The sequence below is a fragment of the Hemitrygon akajei genome, chromosome 7 (assembly GCF_048418815.1).
Source record: "Hemitrygon akajei chromosome 7, sHemAka1.3, whole genome shotgun sequence".
NCBI classification, from domain to species: Eukaryota; Metazoa; Chordata; class Chondrichthyes; order Myliobatiformes; family Dasyatidae; genus Hemitrygon; species Hemitrygon akajei.
The window spans coordinates 183,325,952-183,345,631 of NC_133130.1; the positions used below are offsets into that span (position 1 = coordinate 183,325,952).

A 19,680-nucleotide genomic window follows, 5' to 3' on the forward strand; every position below is an offset into this window, starting at 1 on the left:
TTATATAGGTCCGTACACTATCATGGGTCAGAGGGCCCATGCTGTAATTCATTAATTACATTCTAATTCAATGGATGATGAAATCACTTGCTCTGTCTAGCATGATGCCTTTGCTGTCTTGAATATCATGAGGTTGGCATGTCATGCATCTGGTACTGCTCAAACACTGCTCTTCTACACTCCGTATGTAAGGGCTGGCCATGATTTTTGGTATGTTTGGATATATGTAAGGTTAGCAGACTGTGGTGGAATGCAATGTGCTGCTATTACTGATCATTATCTCACAAATGGCCAATTTTGAGCTGCAAGAGCCATTATGAATAAACAGGATTGTAATTCCACACCACACCATCTAAGTTATAGAGAGGGGAAATTTTATTTCCAAGCAGACTGTGCAATTTCCACACTTACAAGTCTTTTTGGGGACAGATGTGTCACTGATGGACGGACAGACAGACATACTTTATTGATCCCGAGGGAAATTGTTACAGCCGCACCAACCAAGAATTGTGAAGAAATATAGCAATATAAAACCATAAATAATAATGAGCTAATCATGCCAAGCGGAAATAAGTCCAGGACCAGCCTATTGGCTCAGGGTGTCTGACACTCCGAGGGAGGAGTTGTAAAGTTTGATGGCCACAGGTAGGATCCATGATAGGTAGATCCATGGGAACGAAGTCAAGTTGATTTCCCCATTTGTTCTCTTTCCAATTATGTTCTTCTACAGGTAGTCAACAAAGCTACTAATGCCAGCATCCCACAGTTGGCATTGCAGCTTCTTATCCAAAGCACATTCAAAGGTTCTTCCAAATGGTGTTCCTCTGAGATTACTGATGTGTCAGCTGTGATATGACAGGAACTATAACTTGCAGGTGATTTATTGGAATAAGAGTTAATGGGATCAATGTTGAGGATCCCTAGGGCTGCTGCCTTCTGACTGTACCTTACCACCTTGAACAGGTTTGTCCAATTAGTGGATGATGAGAGAAGACAAGATATCCTGATTGTGAGAGAATGTCAGCTGTTGTTTGATACATTCATGAAATTACTTCACTGATTACACTTCTCTACTGATGGAAATCTTGCAAAGACAATTGAATGAGAGGTTTCCTTGGATGGGAAGAGTGCACTCATCTTTATACTGTCCATAATTAAGCATTGAAACATGCAAAGCTTATGAATAATCTTACCAAATTAAAATTGTTAATTCACTGGAATGAATTTGTGACTTTTACTCAAAAAAATGCTGTTTGCTTGAGATTATGAAATAAGTTAATGACAGTTAATTCGTCATCAGCTAAAAGCTCTTTTTGCATGGGTGGATGAAGCTTTACAAATTGCTTGGGTGAATGGAAATCCTTCCAGGCTCTGATATCAGTGACTTCCTCATGGTCAGTGCATGTTTGATTGTCAGCTGGTCTGCTAAAACTCTTCTCACGGTGAAAATGTGGTATTGGGTTTAAATCAGATCCTTCAGGTCCAACAGTTTGAATTTGTTTCCCAAGTTTATATCCAAATTCTCTTTTATAATACCACCGACTATACAATGAACTTAAGTGAGTCAAATCAAGTGCAGGACCAGAAGATTTGAATTGCTGTACAGCTTTAATATTTTTGACTGTGGAGAGTGGAATCAAAACATTGTGGAGATGAGACTTAGCCCTGCTCATCTCCATGTCAAAAAGTGGTTCATCTTGCAATGCTTTATTCTGAACTTTCGCTAATGAAGGTGGTAATTGCATTTCATCAATTAATTTAAAAACTGATTTGTACATTTTCTTGGAATGGTTTGTATCACCAAAATGTTCTTTATAAAGATCAGAGTTAATCTTTTCTCTTACATCATTCTTATTCAATAATTTCTGTGACTGTCTAATGACTGGACATTGACTGTATTGCTCTGGCTCCAAGTTGGATTTCCCATCTATTGAGGCAATGTTTCTGGAAAATCTTTTTTCGAAGGATGTCACAGATCTATTAGTCCATTTTTCCACATCCAGGTTATTCTCCTTGTCTGTTATTCTGGTGCTCGATTGGTTAGGTGTACTGGTGTTTGATGTGAACTTTTGTGAGTGGTTTATTTCAGAATGTTCTGAAGCTGAATCAACCATTGTGGGACTTTGACTCCAGTTGTGTTGACTTTGTACACTCCATGCAAATGACCTGCTGAAAGAGGTACTGGCTGATCCAGATTGGCTCACTTTATCCTCTAAAACATTGCTGACTGCTATATCATTATATACCATTCCAGCAGAACTACCTCCTAATAATATAGATTCTTTAGGGAGGTTATTATTTAACTCAAAACTATTTCCATCAAACAACTGATTGTTACCACTGAAAGTTGGATCTTCTCTGCGAAGTGTTTCTATTTCATTAAACTCATGTTCTGACATATTTATTGTAAACTTTTGCTTGCAAGGAGAATGGTGTCTTGTAAGTTCATGCTCATCAAGTGGGGTGGTATTTGCTGTGAACATAAATGATATATTATTCTTTGCCACTTTAGCAGTATTAGATTCATTGAAGTCTGCATCAAGTACTGGCTTGGGTTGATTTGTGAATGGAGAGCTTTCACTGTGATATTGTAAACTGAGACTTTGAGAGGCGTTCAATCTTAGTTGATCATAGTGATGACTAGCCTGCTGATGTGAAGTTTCAGAAAGTCCATGATAACTGGTTGTTAGACAGGTGGGAGGCTGTACACTAATGTTTGAAACATTCTGAATGTTTCTGGATAATATCTCTCGATGGTCAGGCAGTTTATCTCTGAGTTTTCCATCTATCTCCAATAACTGCAAGGTATCAATTTTAGGTTCATTTGAAGACTTGGATGCTTGAAAAGTAGTTCCCTCTTCCTTTGACACATTATCATCCTGTAATTTCTCTTGAAGTTTGCATTTAGAGTTACTTTGCAAAGAAGTTTGTAATCTCATGTGAGTTTGAGTATCCCCAGGCAGTAAATGTGGAACTGCCACATTGGACATTTCCTTGCACATGCTGGACAAATCTTGCACAGATGCTGAGATGGTATTAGGTGCTGTCTTAACATTCAGTGATCGGAGGGTTCTTAAAGTGATCAGTTCATCTTTTTTTGTTAACTGCAGATTGTGAAATGAGCTACTGGTGGCGGCAGAACAAATTAATTTTTTCTCTGTAAAAGTAGAAAAGGAAGTATTAATGTGGGTAACCTGATTTTATTCAGAGTTACAGCGCGAATTGACCCTTCCAGCCACACCACCCAGCAATACCCCAATTAACCTTAACCTAACCACGGGACAATTTACAATTAACCTAGCTGGTATGTCTTTGGACTGTGGGAGGAAAATGGAGGACCTGGAGAAAATCACTGCATTCCAGTGGGAAGATGTACAAACTCCTTACAGAGGATACTGGTATTGAACTCTGATACCCTGAGCCATAATAGCATTGTGCTAACCATTACAATACCATGCCACCCATTTGACTCACAAAGAGCAAACTGATATCTTGACTTCTGCAAAATAACAGAGGAAACAATGAGAAGTGGAAGTGTAGCAAATTCTGATCTTGGGTCAGATATTATTGAAAAGCTCTGCAGAGGATAAATACTCCTAACTGGTTACTTTCAGACATTGTATGGATGAGTCTTGCAAAGCTGATGAAAAATCAGTAATCAAACTGCACCAGCAAGTCTAACAAGTTAGAAAATCCTTCAAAATGGAGAATGAATTTCAAACCTCTTTCAGTGCTTTCCTGGCTCCCTGTTTTTCCTTCATTGATGACTGCACTGTTTAGACTTGCAGTCTTTTCATTTTTTGTGTGTGCAATATTAGCTGCATTAAGAGAACTGGGTGATGTTTTACAAGGTTGCATTCCCTTTCTCTTCTCAATGTTATTTTCCATCTTCGTAGCAGTCCATGATTCTGTGGAAGTCTTTAAGAGTTCATCCCTTTGTTCTACTTGGTTATCCTTAATGTTTTGCAACACATTGATAGTCTGATGTGAAGTGATCATGGAAACACCCTTCAGCTTGCTGGCATCCAATTCTGTCAGAGCTTCATTTGATTCTCTTGTTTCTAATTTTCCTTTTGCCTCACTGTTGTGAATCTCGAAACTCCTCATGGTTCCCTTTCTCCAGGATCTTCTACCCAAGCAGGTAGCTAGACAGATGGCACCTGCCAGTAAAAACCCCCCTGAAAAGGAAAGATTACAAAATCCAGGATTATTTTGAAATGAAAACATTTCATCTTGAACTATAGAAAATACTTCAGCTGTGGCCCAATCAGTGGCAAATTGATCTGCAGAAAATAATCCAAACCCTGGCCAAGTAAAATCCTTTCAAGACAGTCCCTATTTATGCCCAAAGTTTGAACTTCAGAATATAAAAAATATTATTTCTGTCTGGGACATTTTAAACAGAAAGGGATAATGCAATTTTCCAAAACAAAAACAATTGTTTGAGACCCAAGTTGAGAAGTGGCCTGAAGTGCAATTTCATTTTTGGTTTTTAAAATTTTTATTGATATACAGTGTAGAATAGGCCATTAAGCCACTTCACCCAGTAATCCATCAATTTAATTCTAGCCTAATCAAGGGACAATTTACAATGAGCAATTAGCCTACCAACCAGTAAGTCTGGACTGGAGGAGGAAACTGGAGCACTCAGAGCAAACCCACGTGGTCACGGGAAGAACGTACAAACTCGTTATAGGCAGTGGCTGGAATTGAACCTAGGTCACTGGTACGGCATTGCATTAACCACTACACTACCTTGCAGTAGCCAATTAACCTACCCCACCCCCCCCCCCACCCCCTTGGGACTGCAGATTTATATCTTTAAAAGAAAGAGAAAATACAATAATCTCACCAATAAATCCATAAACCACAGCTTGAGCATTAAGGACAGGAACGATGTGCAAGGCTGGGGTTTCTGGTGCCGGGGATGTGGATGAGCAATAACTGGAATCTGGATTCAGGATGAGTTTTCCCTTCAGTGACTCTGGGCTCCCACAAACCAGGCTCCCTGGATCCTGCACGGCATCCCTCCATGAAATGAGCAACATCTCCAACTGGCAGCTGCAGTCCCAGGGGTTGCCTTGCAACTGTATCTTCTGCAATGATGCCGGTGCCTCGGCCAATGTCACCAGTTGATTGTCATTTATAAATAGGTGGTTCAGCCTTTGTAATGGTTTAAATGCATCCTTGGAAATGAAAAGGAGCCTATTGTTGGACAAATCCAAGCTGGAGAGGGCATTCAGGCCAAGGAATGTGTCTGTGGATAGGTACTGGATGAAATTTGAGGATGCATTGAGTTTGTTCAGCAGACTTAGTGTTTGAAATATGCGTGGTGAGAGATAGGAAATCTTATTAAGCTGAATATTTAATCTCTGAAGTGAAGGCAGCTCTGAGAACCACAGGGTATTGAGCACATCAAGCAAATTTTGGAACAGATTGAGCTCCATCAGATTTAAGAGGCCTGCAAAGCCCAAGCTATCAATGTTACAACTGAGTAGCCTATTTTTGGAGAGATCCAGTGTCTGTAGTCTGTTCTGGTTGCCCACTGGTGGAGCAAAGGCATAGCTGGAAATTGAGAGTCTGAAATCGGTGACGGACAGGTAGCGCAGTTTGGAGAAGTTCTGGAAAGCCCTTGGTTCAATCGTTGTGATTGCTCCCCCCTGAAGCAGAACCATGGCCATGGACAATGGTAAATCTGTAAATACTTATAGCAAGACAGAGCAGAATAAACAAATACATTGAATTTACAGTAGTCATTCAGTCTCATTGGCCTACTAATGTTTATGTTCCTCCACCCTATTTCAGTTATCAAAATGTCCATTTAAATCATTCTTCCCCCCACCCACCCCCCATGAACTTGTAAACTATTAAGTGCTGTGGAAATCTCGCTTACCTGCCTGTAGTGAAGGCACAGACTTACAGTTAGCCAGATCGTCACCACAGGTGCAGTAGCTGGAACAGGACTGTGCAGCAGCACACAATAGCATAGGGGCGAGACACAGAAAGAACAAGTTACCTGTTGAGAGATTTAGCTGAATTTTTTTTTAAAAAGGGATGTAGGAAGGAAATCTTCAACCAAATTAATTTACCCATAAACCCATAACATTTCCAAGATTATTTAATATGCTTTGGCCAACAAAGGTCTAGCAATTTCAATTTTCCATCTATCCTTTACCCAAACACTAACTCAAAAGCCACAAGGTAATGTTGCAACGCTATAAAATTCTGGTAGCACAGTAGCAAGGTGGTTAGTATAATCCCATTACAGAGCCAGCTGTAAGATCAGTGTTCAATTCCCACCACTGTCTGTAAGGAGCTTGTATATTCTCCTGTGACCATGTGTGGGTGCACCAGCTTACTCTCACTTTACAAAGATGGCTAAGGATAATGAATTGTTGCCCTGGAAGTGTAGTGAAACTTGAGGGCTGTGCATCACTAATTTGATTTGACCCAAACAATGCATTTCACTGTATGTTTTGATTACATGTGACAAATAAAGCTAACCTTTATCTTGGGAGTTTTGTGTTTAGTTCCAGTTGCATCATTATAGAGAAGTGCAGACGATATTTACAAGGATGCTGCCTGGTTTTGACAGCATGTCTCATTAGGATAGGTTGAGCAAGCTATGGCTTTTCTGTTTGGAGTGAAGATGATGAGGCCATTTGACAGAGGTACACAAGATGGTAAAAGGACACAGTGGACAGCCGGTGCCTTTTTCCCAGGGCAAAAATAGCTAATCTATCCAGTCAATACCCTCAATTTTACAGACAGCTACATGGTCACCCATCAGCCTCCTACTTTCCAATAAGAATAAGTCCAGGCTGTCTATTCTCTGGTTAAATCTATAGCATTCAATAACACCATAACACTAACTGTGGTTTCCAGGTCTATAACTACAACATGACTATATATACCATGTGAGACCTTGTCAAAAATTTTACTAATGCCACAGAAACTACATCTTCCTCTCCGCCTTCAACAATTTTCTTAGTTACTGTGGAAATTTCTGTAGAGCCACTCAATCACTGATAAAGAAAAAGATCACAAAAATGAACAGCTAATGTGGAGACTAAACTACTATTTAGTCTAAAGTTATTACTATCAGGTGCGAAAGTTCCTTGCATTACTTTTCAGATACCCAAGAATAATTGAAAACCTGCAGCAAATCCATCCACAGAAAGCAGAGTAACTAAGACTCTAGCAATCTTGAACACCAGCAAATGAAACCATCCTGCACATCAGTAAAAATCTGTGACAGAGAAGCTCAGCTCCTAGTGAAACTCTGATAGTTTGGCATCCAGTTATTCAGAAAACCTGACTATCCCTAATCTAAACTGCACATTAATCCACGGGTCCAGAGAGCAAGTAGGATGCTTGGCCAGATGCAAAACATCAGCTAGGGCTGAAGTTGGGATCAGGAATATGTATAGCTTTTCAGCCAGAACTAGGTCTAGAGCGATTGTATGTTTAACTTCACTGGATTCAGTGGAAGGATTATTATATGACCATGTTACATGTGGAAAAATTGTCTTAAAGGTCAAAAATATCTGCTAATCCACCACTAAAGTTAGTGGAATTTTACTGCACCTAGTTAGGGAGGTTGTCAGAAAGCTGTACAAAAAGAATACTTTGATAACAGATTCTATAATCACTGTACAAGCACAACCTTAAATAAAGGACAAAATCTTAGGAAAGCATAAATAGTAGAAATTTATGGCATTGATTATGAAGATACATTACACTTACTTTTCATTGTTCTTAGTGTAGCAAGCCAATTTAGAAAATGGAGTCCCATCCGCACCTCCAAGACCATTTCAGATCCGTTCCCACTTGCTCCTGCTCATCCTGTTGACTGTTGTTTGAGGGTAGATTTTCAGTAACTGCTGAATTTATTCTCAAGCAGATTCTGGTTCAGTGCAGATGTTAATGAGCCATGTTAGAAAAGTATAAACATTAACTGAGCTGACAAGTCTCCACAGCTCCAGGGAGATAGGCAAGTATATGCATCAGGACATGTCCTAGTATTTTAACTACTTTAGTTAATGAGTTAAGTAACTGATTAAACCACAAGGAAACTTCTGAAAATTTAATAAGCAAATAGCTCTTCCAGAGCAATGTTTAATTTCATTACAATTATGTTTAGCTGCTGAAGTGAGCTGTCCATTTAAGATGAAAACATAACTACTCCATATAGAGATCAGAGGTAAATCCCAATCATTAAGCTCTACCTTTTAATACCAGTTTTTTTTTTGCCTTTCCTCCATATCCCTTCAACTAGGAAAAGTTTCTTCTGTCCGAACACATCAATTTACTTGGCAGCCAGACCTATGTGATTTTCTTTTTGCTGGATTTACTTTTAAGTAATGTAGTTCAAATTCCCCTCCCGAGGAAAAAAACAATTCTTCAGTTAGCTTGTTCATTTGTCATTATTTAAACCCCTAAACCACAACAAAATCATTTGCATTTCTGCCACATTTCTCAACAGTTCTAGAGCCTTAATGCCATACAAGAACTTATGAAGCACTTCAATGATTTGGAGAACATGGCAAGTAACCTGTGATTAAGACTGAGTGGATATTAGAATCATTGGTAATATTAAAAGAGGAATTGACTTAAGTACTTGAAGGACAAAATGGCAGGGTGTGTAGAGAGAGAAAGATGTGGGACTAACACATTTGTTCTTTAAAAAGAGTAAGCACAAACAAATGGTCTCACCTTGTCCTATTGTCCTCTGTATTGGTCTTATGTAGATTATGCTGTTTTGAGCTTAACACCCATTGCTTAGCTGGAGGACTGGATTGGATGGAGATGGCGTAGAGGAAGTCGGGGGGGTGGGGGGAAGAAAGAAGGTGATGTTGAGTGGTTAGCATATTCAATTCAAGCCATGTGGGAATTATTGTTTTCCTGGAGTTTGCTTTGGAGTAATATTGATTCCTGGGAAATTATCAAAGCTAAACCCATGGCCTTTTTGTCATTTTACAAACTATAAACACAAGTGTTGACAAGCAGTTACAACTGGCAGGTACATCTTAGCCCAATACAATTATATCCTTCCCGTATATTGTATACAGACACAGGAATCGCAGCTTTTTTTCTGAACATCCAATGTCAAAATTATGCTTAAAGTACAGCCATGGTATTTATAAATTCAAAAACAGAAATGAAAGAACTGTATTTCCACTGGTGATGTCAACTGAGGGATAATCATTTTCTAAGATGTTGAAAACTGAGCAGTACTGGAGTGAATTTCACCTCCACAAAAGTAGCACTCAAGGGATTGGTTTTAACATCGCATTTTACAGCTCAATCCCTCAGTCTTCCAAGTCAGAGTAACAGGATTGAGACAAAGCAGATAAAGATCATAGACTGAACTAAGAATCTCTGGCTTTCCAGACTCAGCAATTAGATATACTCAGAAGCTATCAGTGGAACTCATAACTAATGCACCACAGGCTTTATGAAAGATTTATTATAAAAGCCTATAATACAATTAGTGATACACGAGTAATAATATTTTACAGGAAACACCAAGGTGATATCAGTGATCTGTTTTACTTAATTGACAATAGCAAGCTGATGCTGTTCAATCAAAGACTTTTAAAACTACCATACGAAACAACTCGGATTTTTTTCTGATGGGAAATAAATGTTGGCTTTAGTTAAATATGGTGTTCAAATCTGCAGAGTGGGTTTTCCACTCTTATGACAGTCCACAGAGAGCAATATTCACTTCAAGCACATTATAGTACAAGCTTTGTGGAGCTCCTTCTGTAAGGGCTAGGTATGATTTTGATCCTTCATCTGAGGGGGGTCCACCCTCTATGGCACCGCCGTAAACTGCCTTCACGCCCCCCTCCACACACACTCATGGTAGCTTCTGAACAGCCCAGCTAATTCATTTTTTTTGTTGTGGATTCTCTCTGAGCTTACTTTTCTCAATTTATGTTGCTAAGGTTCTGTGCAATCAGCAGAGAGAGATGAAATGTTCCTGGGAAGTATGGTCTATATTCTACCATATGCTAAAGAAAACTTAAAAATCATTGTGAAGCATGTTCACCAGATGTTTTCAGTCACCTTGCACTGAAGCCAGTCACAACAAAAACGAAGGGAAAACACTGGTCACACCAACAAAGGTACAGCTCGTTTCTACTAAAGAAAGTAACACAGGACAACAAAGATGTTGTCTTCCTAAATACTTTTGGGTGTATCTCATGGATTGTGGACTGCTGACCATGAAAATCACCATGACATTTCCCTATCATGCACCATTCTTTTGAAATTGCCTATATTTGTTATTACAATTTATAAATCAAGTCAGAATAACTGATGCCAAGACTAAGGAAGGTATTTTTGTTGGTTCAAATATCAAACAGGTTATCAATGACAGGCAATTCGAAGAACTTCTAGTGGGACTGGAGAAAATTGCAAGGAAGGCATTCAAGGATTTTGTTGAAAATTTCTCAGCAGCTACAGAGCACCAAACTACATGCAGTTGTTAACAATGTACTTCAACCATACAAAACCATGAAGTGCATCATTACTTTCCTGCAATCCCATATGGACTTCTTCCCTGCAAATCTTGGTGCTGTCAGTGATGAGCATGGTGAAAGGTTTCACCAGGACATTGCAGTCATGGAGAAATGGTATCAGGGCAACTGGAATCCATCAATGCTGGCTGATTATTGTTGCACAGTTCAACGAGAAGCCTAGGACACTGAGTACAAATGAAAATCAACAACAAATCATTTTTGGCTTTGTTAAACTCTTGCAGAGCACCAGCACTGTGATATAATTAAATGTATTATATTCAATAAAAGTTCATTCCTTGTTTCTCCAAATTCCTGCATGATATAAGTAGTCTGAAATTATATTTCAGCTTCAAGCGGTCTACAATAAACAAAAAAAATGCTGAGAAAGCAACACGTTTCAAGAAATTTGTTGCCTGACCCATTTATTTATTTAGAAGTAAACAAAGTCTATACAAAAAGGAAGAAATCACATATAAAATCAGTTCCAATTCTTACTAGTTACAATTCAGCAAATGTGCTCAATTTAACTAAGAAAATACCAGCATATTTCTAATATTTTATACAAATCTAATCAGTAACAAGTAATTTTCAGAATTAACCATTTTCGACTATGAATGTGACAAAAATTCAGTTCACCAACTATCTATGAATGTAACATACTGCCTCAGTTGACAGGTAGCCTAGATTTGATAGATGAGAGCTCTCAAGTGAGAAATTGTTTAAATTCAAGTGGGATAATAGTTTTCTCACTGAACTACAAGTTTGAAATAATTGGAGGCACTAGTTCAAATTTCACTTGGAAGGTGGGGAAATTAAAGCTTAATCATATCAATCAAGAACAAAATAGAATTTTTGCTTGTGGGAGAATATCAGTGCAGGGGTCACTGTTTAAAATATAAAGGGTAGCCCATTTTAAGCCTGAGATGAGGCAATCTCAGAAGTTTGAGAGTGACCATGCAATTACTGAATTGTAGAAACCCATCTCTTGGCCATCGGAAAAGTGAATCTGCTGTCCTTACTGGTTTGGAAGATTTGCAACTTCAGCTTCAGAACAGCGTATGCCCCAACAACAGCTCTTTAAAACGGCTAAGTGAACTACGTGTAGTTCAATGGTACCAGGTCAAAATATGAGTGAAAAAAATAACGAACCACTCACAATATGTTGAAAAGTGAAGAGCTGAAGCATCAAATCTGTTGATTAACATACCGATGCAGTGTGGGCAAAGGTCTACTTTGGGTTGACACAACAGCTGCTAAAGTTGTTGGGATTCTTCTAAAAAACCAAACATTTATCTAAGAATTGAGAGGAGCCATCTAATTTCAAATACATTGACGATTTTGGCTCATGCTCAAAACTTCACATTAGTGTCTTTCTTAACACTTTGAAGTAACAAGTTTATGTTGCCAGAACAAAGGAACAGATTTAAAAGAACCACCACAATGTTTGAAGTTACTTTGTTATAAAACCCAAGGTGGCCATTTAGGTAATCCATTCTTTTCTATAATCCTGCATTCTTATTCTCTCTCATGTGTCCATCAACTCCCTGTTTGATCCTTTTGCCACTTAACTGCACTAGAGATAATTTACAGAATCTAACTAACCCATCAGCATGTCTTTAGGATGTGGCAGGAAACCCAGTGTACTCTGGCAAAGTGTCACCTTTGAGTGGAATACACAAGACCCTGAAGGGATAAGGGTGAAAGTAGAGAGAATTTTCACTATGAGAACCTAAAAACAGGGGTCACCAACTAAGTATAAAAAGAACCCATTTAAGACTGATAGGAAGCAACATTTATCCCCACTCAGATGGTCAACAGCCTTTGTAACTCTTCCTCACAGAGGATGCAGTCTTTAGATATTTTGAAGGCGTTGTGTGATGTTTGATAAGCAAGTAATGAAATGGATCCCATGGGTAAAAAGGAATGCAAATTTGAGGTTAAATCAGTTCGGCCGTGGTTTTATTAAATGACAGTGTAGGCTTGAGAGGCTGACTGGTCTAATCATGCCGTTAATGTGTGCAGTTACATAATGTGCTGGAGGAACTCAACAGGCCAGGCAGCATCTACAGAAAAAAGTCCTGCCCAAGGGTTTCGGCCCAAAACTTCGACTGTACTTTTTTCTATAGATGCTGCCTGGCCTGCTGAGTTCCTCCAGCATTTTATGTGTGTTGCTCAGATTTCCAGCATCAGCAGGTTTTCTCTTGTTTGTGTGTGCAGTTACATATTCATATGTACATCCTTCCTATATGTTAGTACACACTCAACATAGTGTAGCCCTATCCTAACTCACACCACCCCAAAGTACTATCAGGATAATTCAAGATTAATCATTGTATGCTTGCCTATGTGTGTCCAGTCTCTTATTTCAAGTGCTTTAAGGCTCAACTCAGTTTGCAACCTAATCTACTGACCAGGCACCGGAAAGTATTAGACTTGATGTGCTATTTTAAACCGATGGCTTTGCTTCCAACGCTCTCTGGTACGGCGTCCTTGATTTTCCACAATTTCATGTAAAAGGTTAGCATACCCATAGTCACTGCCCCAAGGATTATCTTTGGTTGATGAGCTTGTATTAGCCACTGTCTCATTGTTTGGTGTGGCTGGAGCACACCTTGAGCCTGGAAGGATTACAGCCTCAGAGCTGAGCTGGCCTCTTCTCACACTTTTGTTTGTTGATATGTCCCCCCTTATCAATGAAGTAGGTTTGCCTACTCCAGAGGAGTACTTCAGAATATTCTCATCATTCCTTAGGCTTGATTCCTTACTTCCGTCACCGAAAACTCTTGTCTCAATTTGTGCAATATTTCCTTGACTTCCATTTTTCTCAGGCATTTCACTTTCCTTGCCACGTTGCTTTACACTGTTCATTAAACATCTTGAATCATATATCTCATGAGCATCATCTTTAATTAATTTGTCTCCTTTCAGTGAATTTGTCACTACAGCATGTTTACCACTCACCACTGAGGCAGTGAGAGCCAGGTTCTCATCAGGATTCATTTTGGATAACGGTATGATCATTCCTACAGGTTTGCCATTTCCATTCTTATTCCTCTGGGTTAAATCAGGCCTTCCCTGGTTCTGGAAGGGTGACATGGACAATAATTTTGAACCGCTCACTGTTCCATAATCAAGGATTCCTGCTGATTGATTTTCAAGGGATGAACCGCCATTACACATTGCCTTTTCCTGTTTACTTGTGAATCGCTCATATTTTATACGTTCTGAATTCTCAGTAAACAACTGAGATGTTGATACACAAATGTCTGAGATCTCTTGATCACACCACATTAATTCAGGCAGATCCTTGGGAGGAATTTCATTTGCTTGTTGAACCCCGGCTATTTGCGATGATTTGTGTATTTTGTTCACTTCCACTCCTGTCAATGAATTGACTGCTTGCATTTCAAAATTAGATTTTCCAGTAGGATCCTCCATTTGAAGGTCATTCTCCTGTTTATTATCTGTTTGGCTTCCTGGTATTATCTGTTTCTTTTCCTGTTTCCTTTTCAATAGTGGAAGAACTAATAGAAGGAGAATGAAAAGCAGCCCTGGGAAGAAGCACATTGAGGCAAAGTGAGAATACATGAGATTTAGAAGACCCTTCCAACACATTCAAGAGAAAGGGGAACTACAGTATCCAAAAGGAAAATTTTCAAAGAATATATAAAGATTTTCACACTTCTCTTTCTCCTCTAGCATCTGGGTGTGAAATGGACAGAACAATTAAAACTTCTTTCCTTCCCCCTTTGACATTGGTGCCATTGGGTAGGGTGAATGCAGGAAGGAGAAGCCGAGACATTTCCATGCTGTGCACCTTTGCCCAAACCTGCACTCATTGTTCTGGACAGCCCCAAGTGAAAACATTGTAAAATTTGATTTTCACCCAAATTGAAAACTGAAACTTGGCAATTGTCAGGAAGGCAGGCTTAGTTGTAAGTAACATCAGTACCTCAGAAGGGTCTTTCTTGTGGAAAGTGAGAGGAATCAGAAGTTGTCATTCAAAAAACAAGTTCTTCAGATGGATGGGAGTATTAGTGGAAGGGAGCTGGTCAGATCTTAGTTCAAGAAAGTGGAGGCTTTCAAGAACTTAGTGATGTGGAAAGTTCAGGAGTTCTTACCTGTTTTTACTTCAGTGGTTGGTAAGTTGATGGAAAAGATCCTGAGAAGCAGGATTTATGAACATTTGGAGAGACATAATATGATTAGGAATAGTCAGCATGGCTTTCTCAAAGGCAGGTTGAGTCTTACGAGCCTGATTGAATTTTTTGAAGATGTGATTAAACACATTGAAGAAGGAAGAGCAGTAGATGTAATGTATATAGATTTCAGCAAGGCATTTGATAAGGTACCCCATGCAAGGCTTATTGAGAAAGTAAGGAGGCATGGGATCCAAGGGGACCTTGCTTTGTGGATCCAGAATTGGCTTGCTCACCGAAGGCAAAGAGTGATTGTAGATGAGTCATATTCTGCATGGAGGTCAGTGATCAGTAGTGTGCCTCAGGGATCTGTTCTGGGACTCTTTCTCTTCATGATTTTTATAAATGACCTGGATGAAGAAGTGGAAGGATGGGTTAGTAAATTTGCTGACGACACAAAGGTTGAGGGTGTTGTGGATAATGTGGAGGACCATCAGAGGTTACAGCGGGTCATTGATAGGAGGCAAAAATGGGCTGAGAAGTGGCAGATGGAGTTCAACCAACTAAGTGTGAAGTGGGTCATTTCAGTAAGTTAAATATGGTGGCAGAATATAGTATTCATGGTAAGACTCTTGGCAGTGTGGAGGATCAGAGGGATCTTAGGGTCTGAGTCCATAGGACATTCAAAGCTATTGCGCAAGTTGACTGGTTAAGGCGGCATACAGTGCTTTGGCCTTCATCAACCGTAGGATTGAGATTAAGAGCCGGGAGGTAATGTTGCAGCTACATAGGACCCTGGTCAGACCACACTTGGAGTAATGTGCTCAGTTCTGGTCACCTCACTACAGGAAGGATGTTGAAACCATAGAAAGAGTGCAGAGGAGATTTACAAGGATGTTGCCTGGATGGGGGAGCATGCCTTATGAGAATAGGCTGAGTGAACTTGGAGCGGCAGAGGATGAGAGGTGACCTGATAGAGGTGCATAAGATGAGAGGCATTGATCGTGTGGATAGTCAGAGGCTTTTTCCCAGGGCCAAAATGGCTAACATGAGAGGGCACAGTTTTAAGGTGCTTGGAAGTAGGTTGAGAGGAGATGTCAGAGGTGAGTTTTTTTTTAAAAAACGGAGAGAGTGGTGAGTGCGTGGAATGGGCTGCCAGTGACAGTGGTGGAAGCGGATACAATAGGGTCTTTTAAGAGACTCCTGGATTAGAAAAATAGAGGGCTATGGGTAACCCTAGGTAATTTCTAAAGTAAATATATGTTCGGCACAGTATTGTGGTTTGAAGGACCTGCATTGTGCTGCATGTTTTCTATGTTCTATATTGTATTAGGTCTGAAAATACTCAGCATCAATGTTGGGTGATGAAAGTTTCTCTGTTAGCCTTCCTGAAGTTGATGATGTATGTCCAAGCTTTATGGATGCCCCACCAAAGTGAGAATCCTACATGGTGGGCCAGTGAAGGTAAACAGTGTAACAAACCTGATTTCATCTACATCCTTCATCTGTTTAGTGACAACTTTCAAGAAAGTTCAACAAGCATTGCTCAGGAGTGTGCTTTCTCACTCTCTAATATCTAGGCATGACTATCAAGGCCAGCATTGCTTGTTCATCCATAAATGTTCTTGAGAAGATGGTGAGTCTCCTTCCTGAATTATGACAATCCTTCTGATGAAAGTGATTGTGGTGTTGGGGAAAGAGTTCTAAATTATATATCTAGCAAAAAGACACAGCAATGCATTTCCAAGTCGGACTTGGAAGAGTAACATGCAGGTCATGGTATGCTCATGTGTCTTCATTCCTTGTCTTTCATGGTGGTAGAGGTCACAGGTTACAAAAGTGCAGTCAGAGTAGATGGTGTACACTATAGGGACTGTTCATAAGGGATGGAAATGATGAATGTTTAGTGTAATTGGTGCCCTTGACACATGCTACTTTGTCCTGGTTGATGTCAATTTTCTTCACAGTTGTTTGTGAGATACTCATCCGGGTGATTGTTAAGTATTTCATCGTGCTTATGGCTTGCACTTTGTGAATGGAGTCGGGTGGTAAGTCAATCACCAAAGGGTACTCACTTCTGCCCTGCTCTTGCAGCTGAGATATTTGTGTTGCCAGACCAGTTGAGCATCTGGTCCATTGCAACCCTCAGAATATTGATGAAAAGCTTGGCAGCAGTAATGCCATTTAGTTTAGACTCCCTCATTGGACATTATCATTAATGGTCTGAGGTAAAAATGTTACTTAGAGCTTATTAGCACATGCCCAAAAGGTATCTTGCTCTGCTGCATGCAGGTATGGCCTGCTTCATTTGCTGTTGAATTTCAAATGCAATTGAGTGTTATGAATTATCAAGGAATATGACTTTATGATGGAAGTCATTGATGAAGCAGCTGAAAATGTTTAGGCTAGGACTCTTGGAGCAATGACCTGGGCTAGGATCAGAGACATTTAACACCCTCAAACATCTTCCTCTGTATCTGGTACAAGTTTAACCACTAGAGTTTTTCCCTGATGCCATTAATTTCAGAAAGACTTAATTCCTTGGGTTCCTAGTGGAGGAACATTGACATCAATTGTAACCATATCATTGCTGCATTGGTTCAAATCAGATAATAAAACACCAACACACAGCAAACCACCAAGATGTATAATATTGACAAGGATATTGAAACATCTCATGGAAAATTCAGCTTGCTGTGATCAAGTTCACCTTTCCTTTATAACCAAATTAGTTTAAGGGAAATGCTACAAAAAACTTGTGCATGAAAAAAAAAGCCAAAACATACCTAGCAGCCCAAGTAATCTTGGGAACAGATTCTCAGAAGCTACATGTTGGCTGGGCCAGGTTGTATCTGCACTGATCTTGCAGCCAAAATCAGATATATTCCAGACAGGGCTGCCTTGCAAGTTGGGAGGATCATGGCAAGTGATTGAATACCCATCAACAACAGACTTGTTAACCAGATCTGGAAATATTCATTGCAGAATTATTCAGGGTGCAATATCAAAACACTATAAAGTACATTATAAACAAAAACTCACAGGGCATTGGCACAGACATACAATTAGGACTTTACACTGATACATACATCTTTCATAGATACTATCCAGCTTGTTTTTTCTAGTACACCCAAGATTATGCATTTGAATTTCCTATTTTTTTTTCACTCACTACTTGGAATCCATATACCTGTACATTTATAGCTACATTCCAATGTCTGCATTTATCCTTTGATCCTTATCTAGCACTCAATGAGATCCTTTATCTCAACTCCATTTTCCTCACTAATACCCCTATTTCTTGGTTCCCTCAGCATTCAACAACTTACTGAATTGAACCCTGAATATTTTCAATATTTGTAAAGATGATACATTCCTAACCTGCTCATATGGGACACTAGTAGTATAATGATAATGCTACTGGCAAAAATCAATAACATGATCAAAAACTGTTCAGAAATACAAATTGATCCAACAGCGTTCCTTAATGAAGAAAATTATTCTTTCTTATCTGGACTGGATCAAAGATGCCAGATAGGGTAATATGAAAAATTTTCTTCACTAAGTTTGACTTGAAATGACCCAGTCAGACATTCAAATGGTCCAATATTTATGCCAAAGTACTATAAGAATTAAGATTGAAAGGCCGCCTGACATGGATAAAGTCACTTATAACTTCAACAACTTTGTTAAATATTTCCAATATCTACAATACTTTGCACTTTAATTCTCAATACTATCCAGTTAGCAGGGGTCAGCAAGAATCAGAAAACAAATTACCTCCTAGGAAGTTTGCAAAATCTGCAAGTTCACAGGAGCAGATCCAAGGATTGTCCTGAAGGCCAAGCTTCTTGAGATGAAGGCCTGCAAAAGTCTCTGTCCTCAGAAAAGTCAGGTTATTGTTGGAAAGAGCAAGGATGGACAGCTTCAAGTTACTCCTGAAACTTTGGTCTGCTATATCACTTATTACATTTTGAGAAAGATTGAGATCAACCAGATTGGAAAGGTTGGATAGACTGGTGACATCAATTGTATGAATCCTGTTCCTGAATAAGGAAAGTTTTACCAGGCTTGCAGGGCTGGCAAACCAGGAGGCACTGATGGTAGATAATTTATTGTCATTTAGAATCAACACAACGAGTCTGAGGAAAGAACTGAAAGCTCCTTGTGCAATACTTGTAACACCACTGTTGGTGATTGTTAGGTTGGAGACAGAAGTAAGTCTTGAACTGTTGAATGTGGTGAAATTGATAGACCCAATCCCACTCTCCACTTTGAACAAAAGGAGTTTTATATTTGATGGATACCATGAAGCTGAAAAACAAATGGTTTTGGAAGTGACAAATGTTTAGCTATTGTAAAACAGAAGCTAATGTTGATGGTGTGAGCTTTACAAAAGAAAACAAAAATTCTAAGACTGGACTGAGTACACAGAACATTCATAAACCAATGGATTTTGTACAGAATAGTCATTGACAATATTATAATCAAACAATGGGTAAAGCCAAACCAATGCTCATAGCAATTGTCTGATGTTATGGATGAGTAATAACTGAAAATTTACAATGGCTTTGCCAGTGATGCTCATGTCTCATAACAGAAACAAAAACATACAAAAAATAGATGCATTAGAGAGTTGTTTGGCCTGCTGCACCATTCAGTAAGAATATGGCTGGCCTTTTATCTCAATATCATTTTCTTGCTTCATCTTCATATGCTTTGATACCTTAAATTTCCAGAAACACATTAATGTACAAAATTTCACATTCCCTTACATAGAAAATCCCAAAATATTACCAATCTGAGTGAAGAACTATCTCGTTTCATTTCAAAATGGTCTACTCTTACTTTGAGACAATTATTCCCTTGTTGTGGAGCAAACATCCTTCGAGTTTGCCTCAGGGATCTGTTTTGGGCCCAATGTTGTTTGTAATATACATAAATGATCTGGATGATGGGGTGGTAAATTGGATTAGTAAGTATGCCGATGATACTAAGGTAGGAGGTGTTGT

At 39.2% G+C, this 19,680-nt stretch overlaps 2 protein-coding genes across 3 annotated transcripts in view; one reads left to right on the forward strand and one right to left on the reverse strand.

Annotated features, from left to right (window-relative positions):
• kcnt1b (potassium sodium-activated channel subfamily T member 1b) overlaps window positions 1-14,156 on the forward strand; it is a 490,876-nt gene extending 476,720 nt beyond the window's left edge. The window contains exon 33 of one of the 2 annotated variants that reach the window (XM_073052840.1): window positions 14,046-14,156. The gene's annotated coding sequence lies outside the window, so the exon portion shown is untranslated. Of the gene's footprint in view, window positions 1-10,373; window positions 10,728-14,045 lie in introns of those variants that run through there. The other variant, XM_073052837.1, reaches the window with a different exon arrangement.
• Window positions 354-19,680, reverse strand: part of LOC140730166 (uncharacterized) — a 31,937-nt gene continuing 12,610 nt past the window's right edge. Inside the window, exons 3-9 of the mRNA XM_073050291.1 lie at window positions 18,449-18,982; window positions 17,455-17,634; window positions 12,963-14,080; window positions 5,894-6,032; window positions 4,853-5,704; window positions 3,723-4,178; window positions 354-3,157 (exon numbers count right to left, since the gene is read on the reverse strand). Of these exons, the coding sequence (XP_072906392.1) occupies window positions 1,239-3,157; window positions 3,723-4,178; window positions 4,853-5,704; window positions 5,894-6,032; window positions 12,963-14,080; window positions 17,455-17,634; window positions 18,449-18,982 (5,198 nt within the window). The 3' untranslated portion in view covers window positions 354-1,238. The remainder of the gene's footprint in view (window positions 3,158-3,722; window positions 4,179-4,852; window positions 5,705-5,893; window positions 6,033-12,962; window positions 14,081-17,454; window positions 17,635-18,448; window positions 18,983-19,680) is intronic.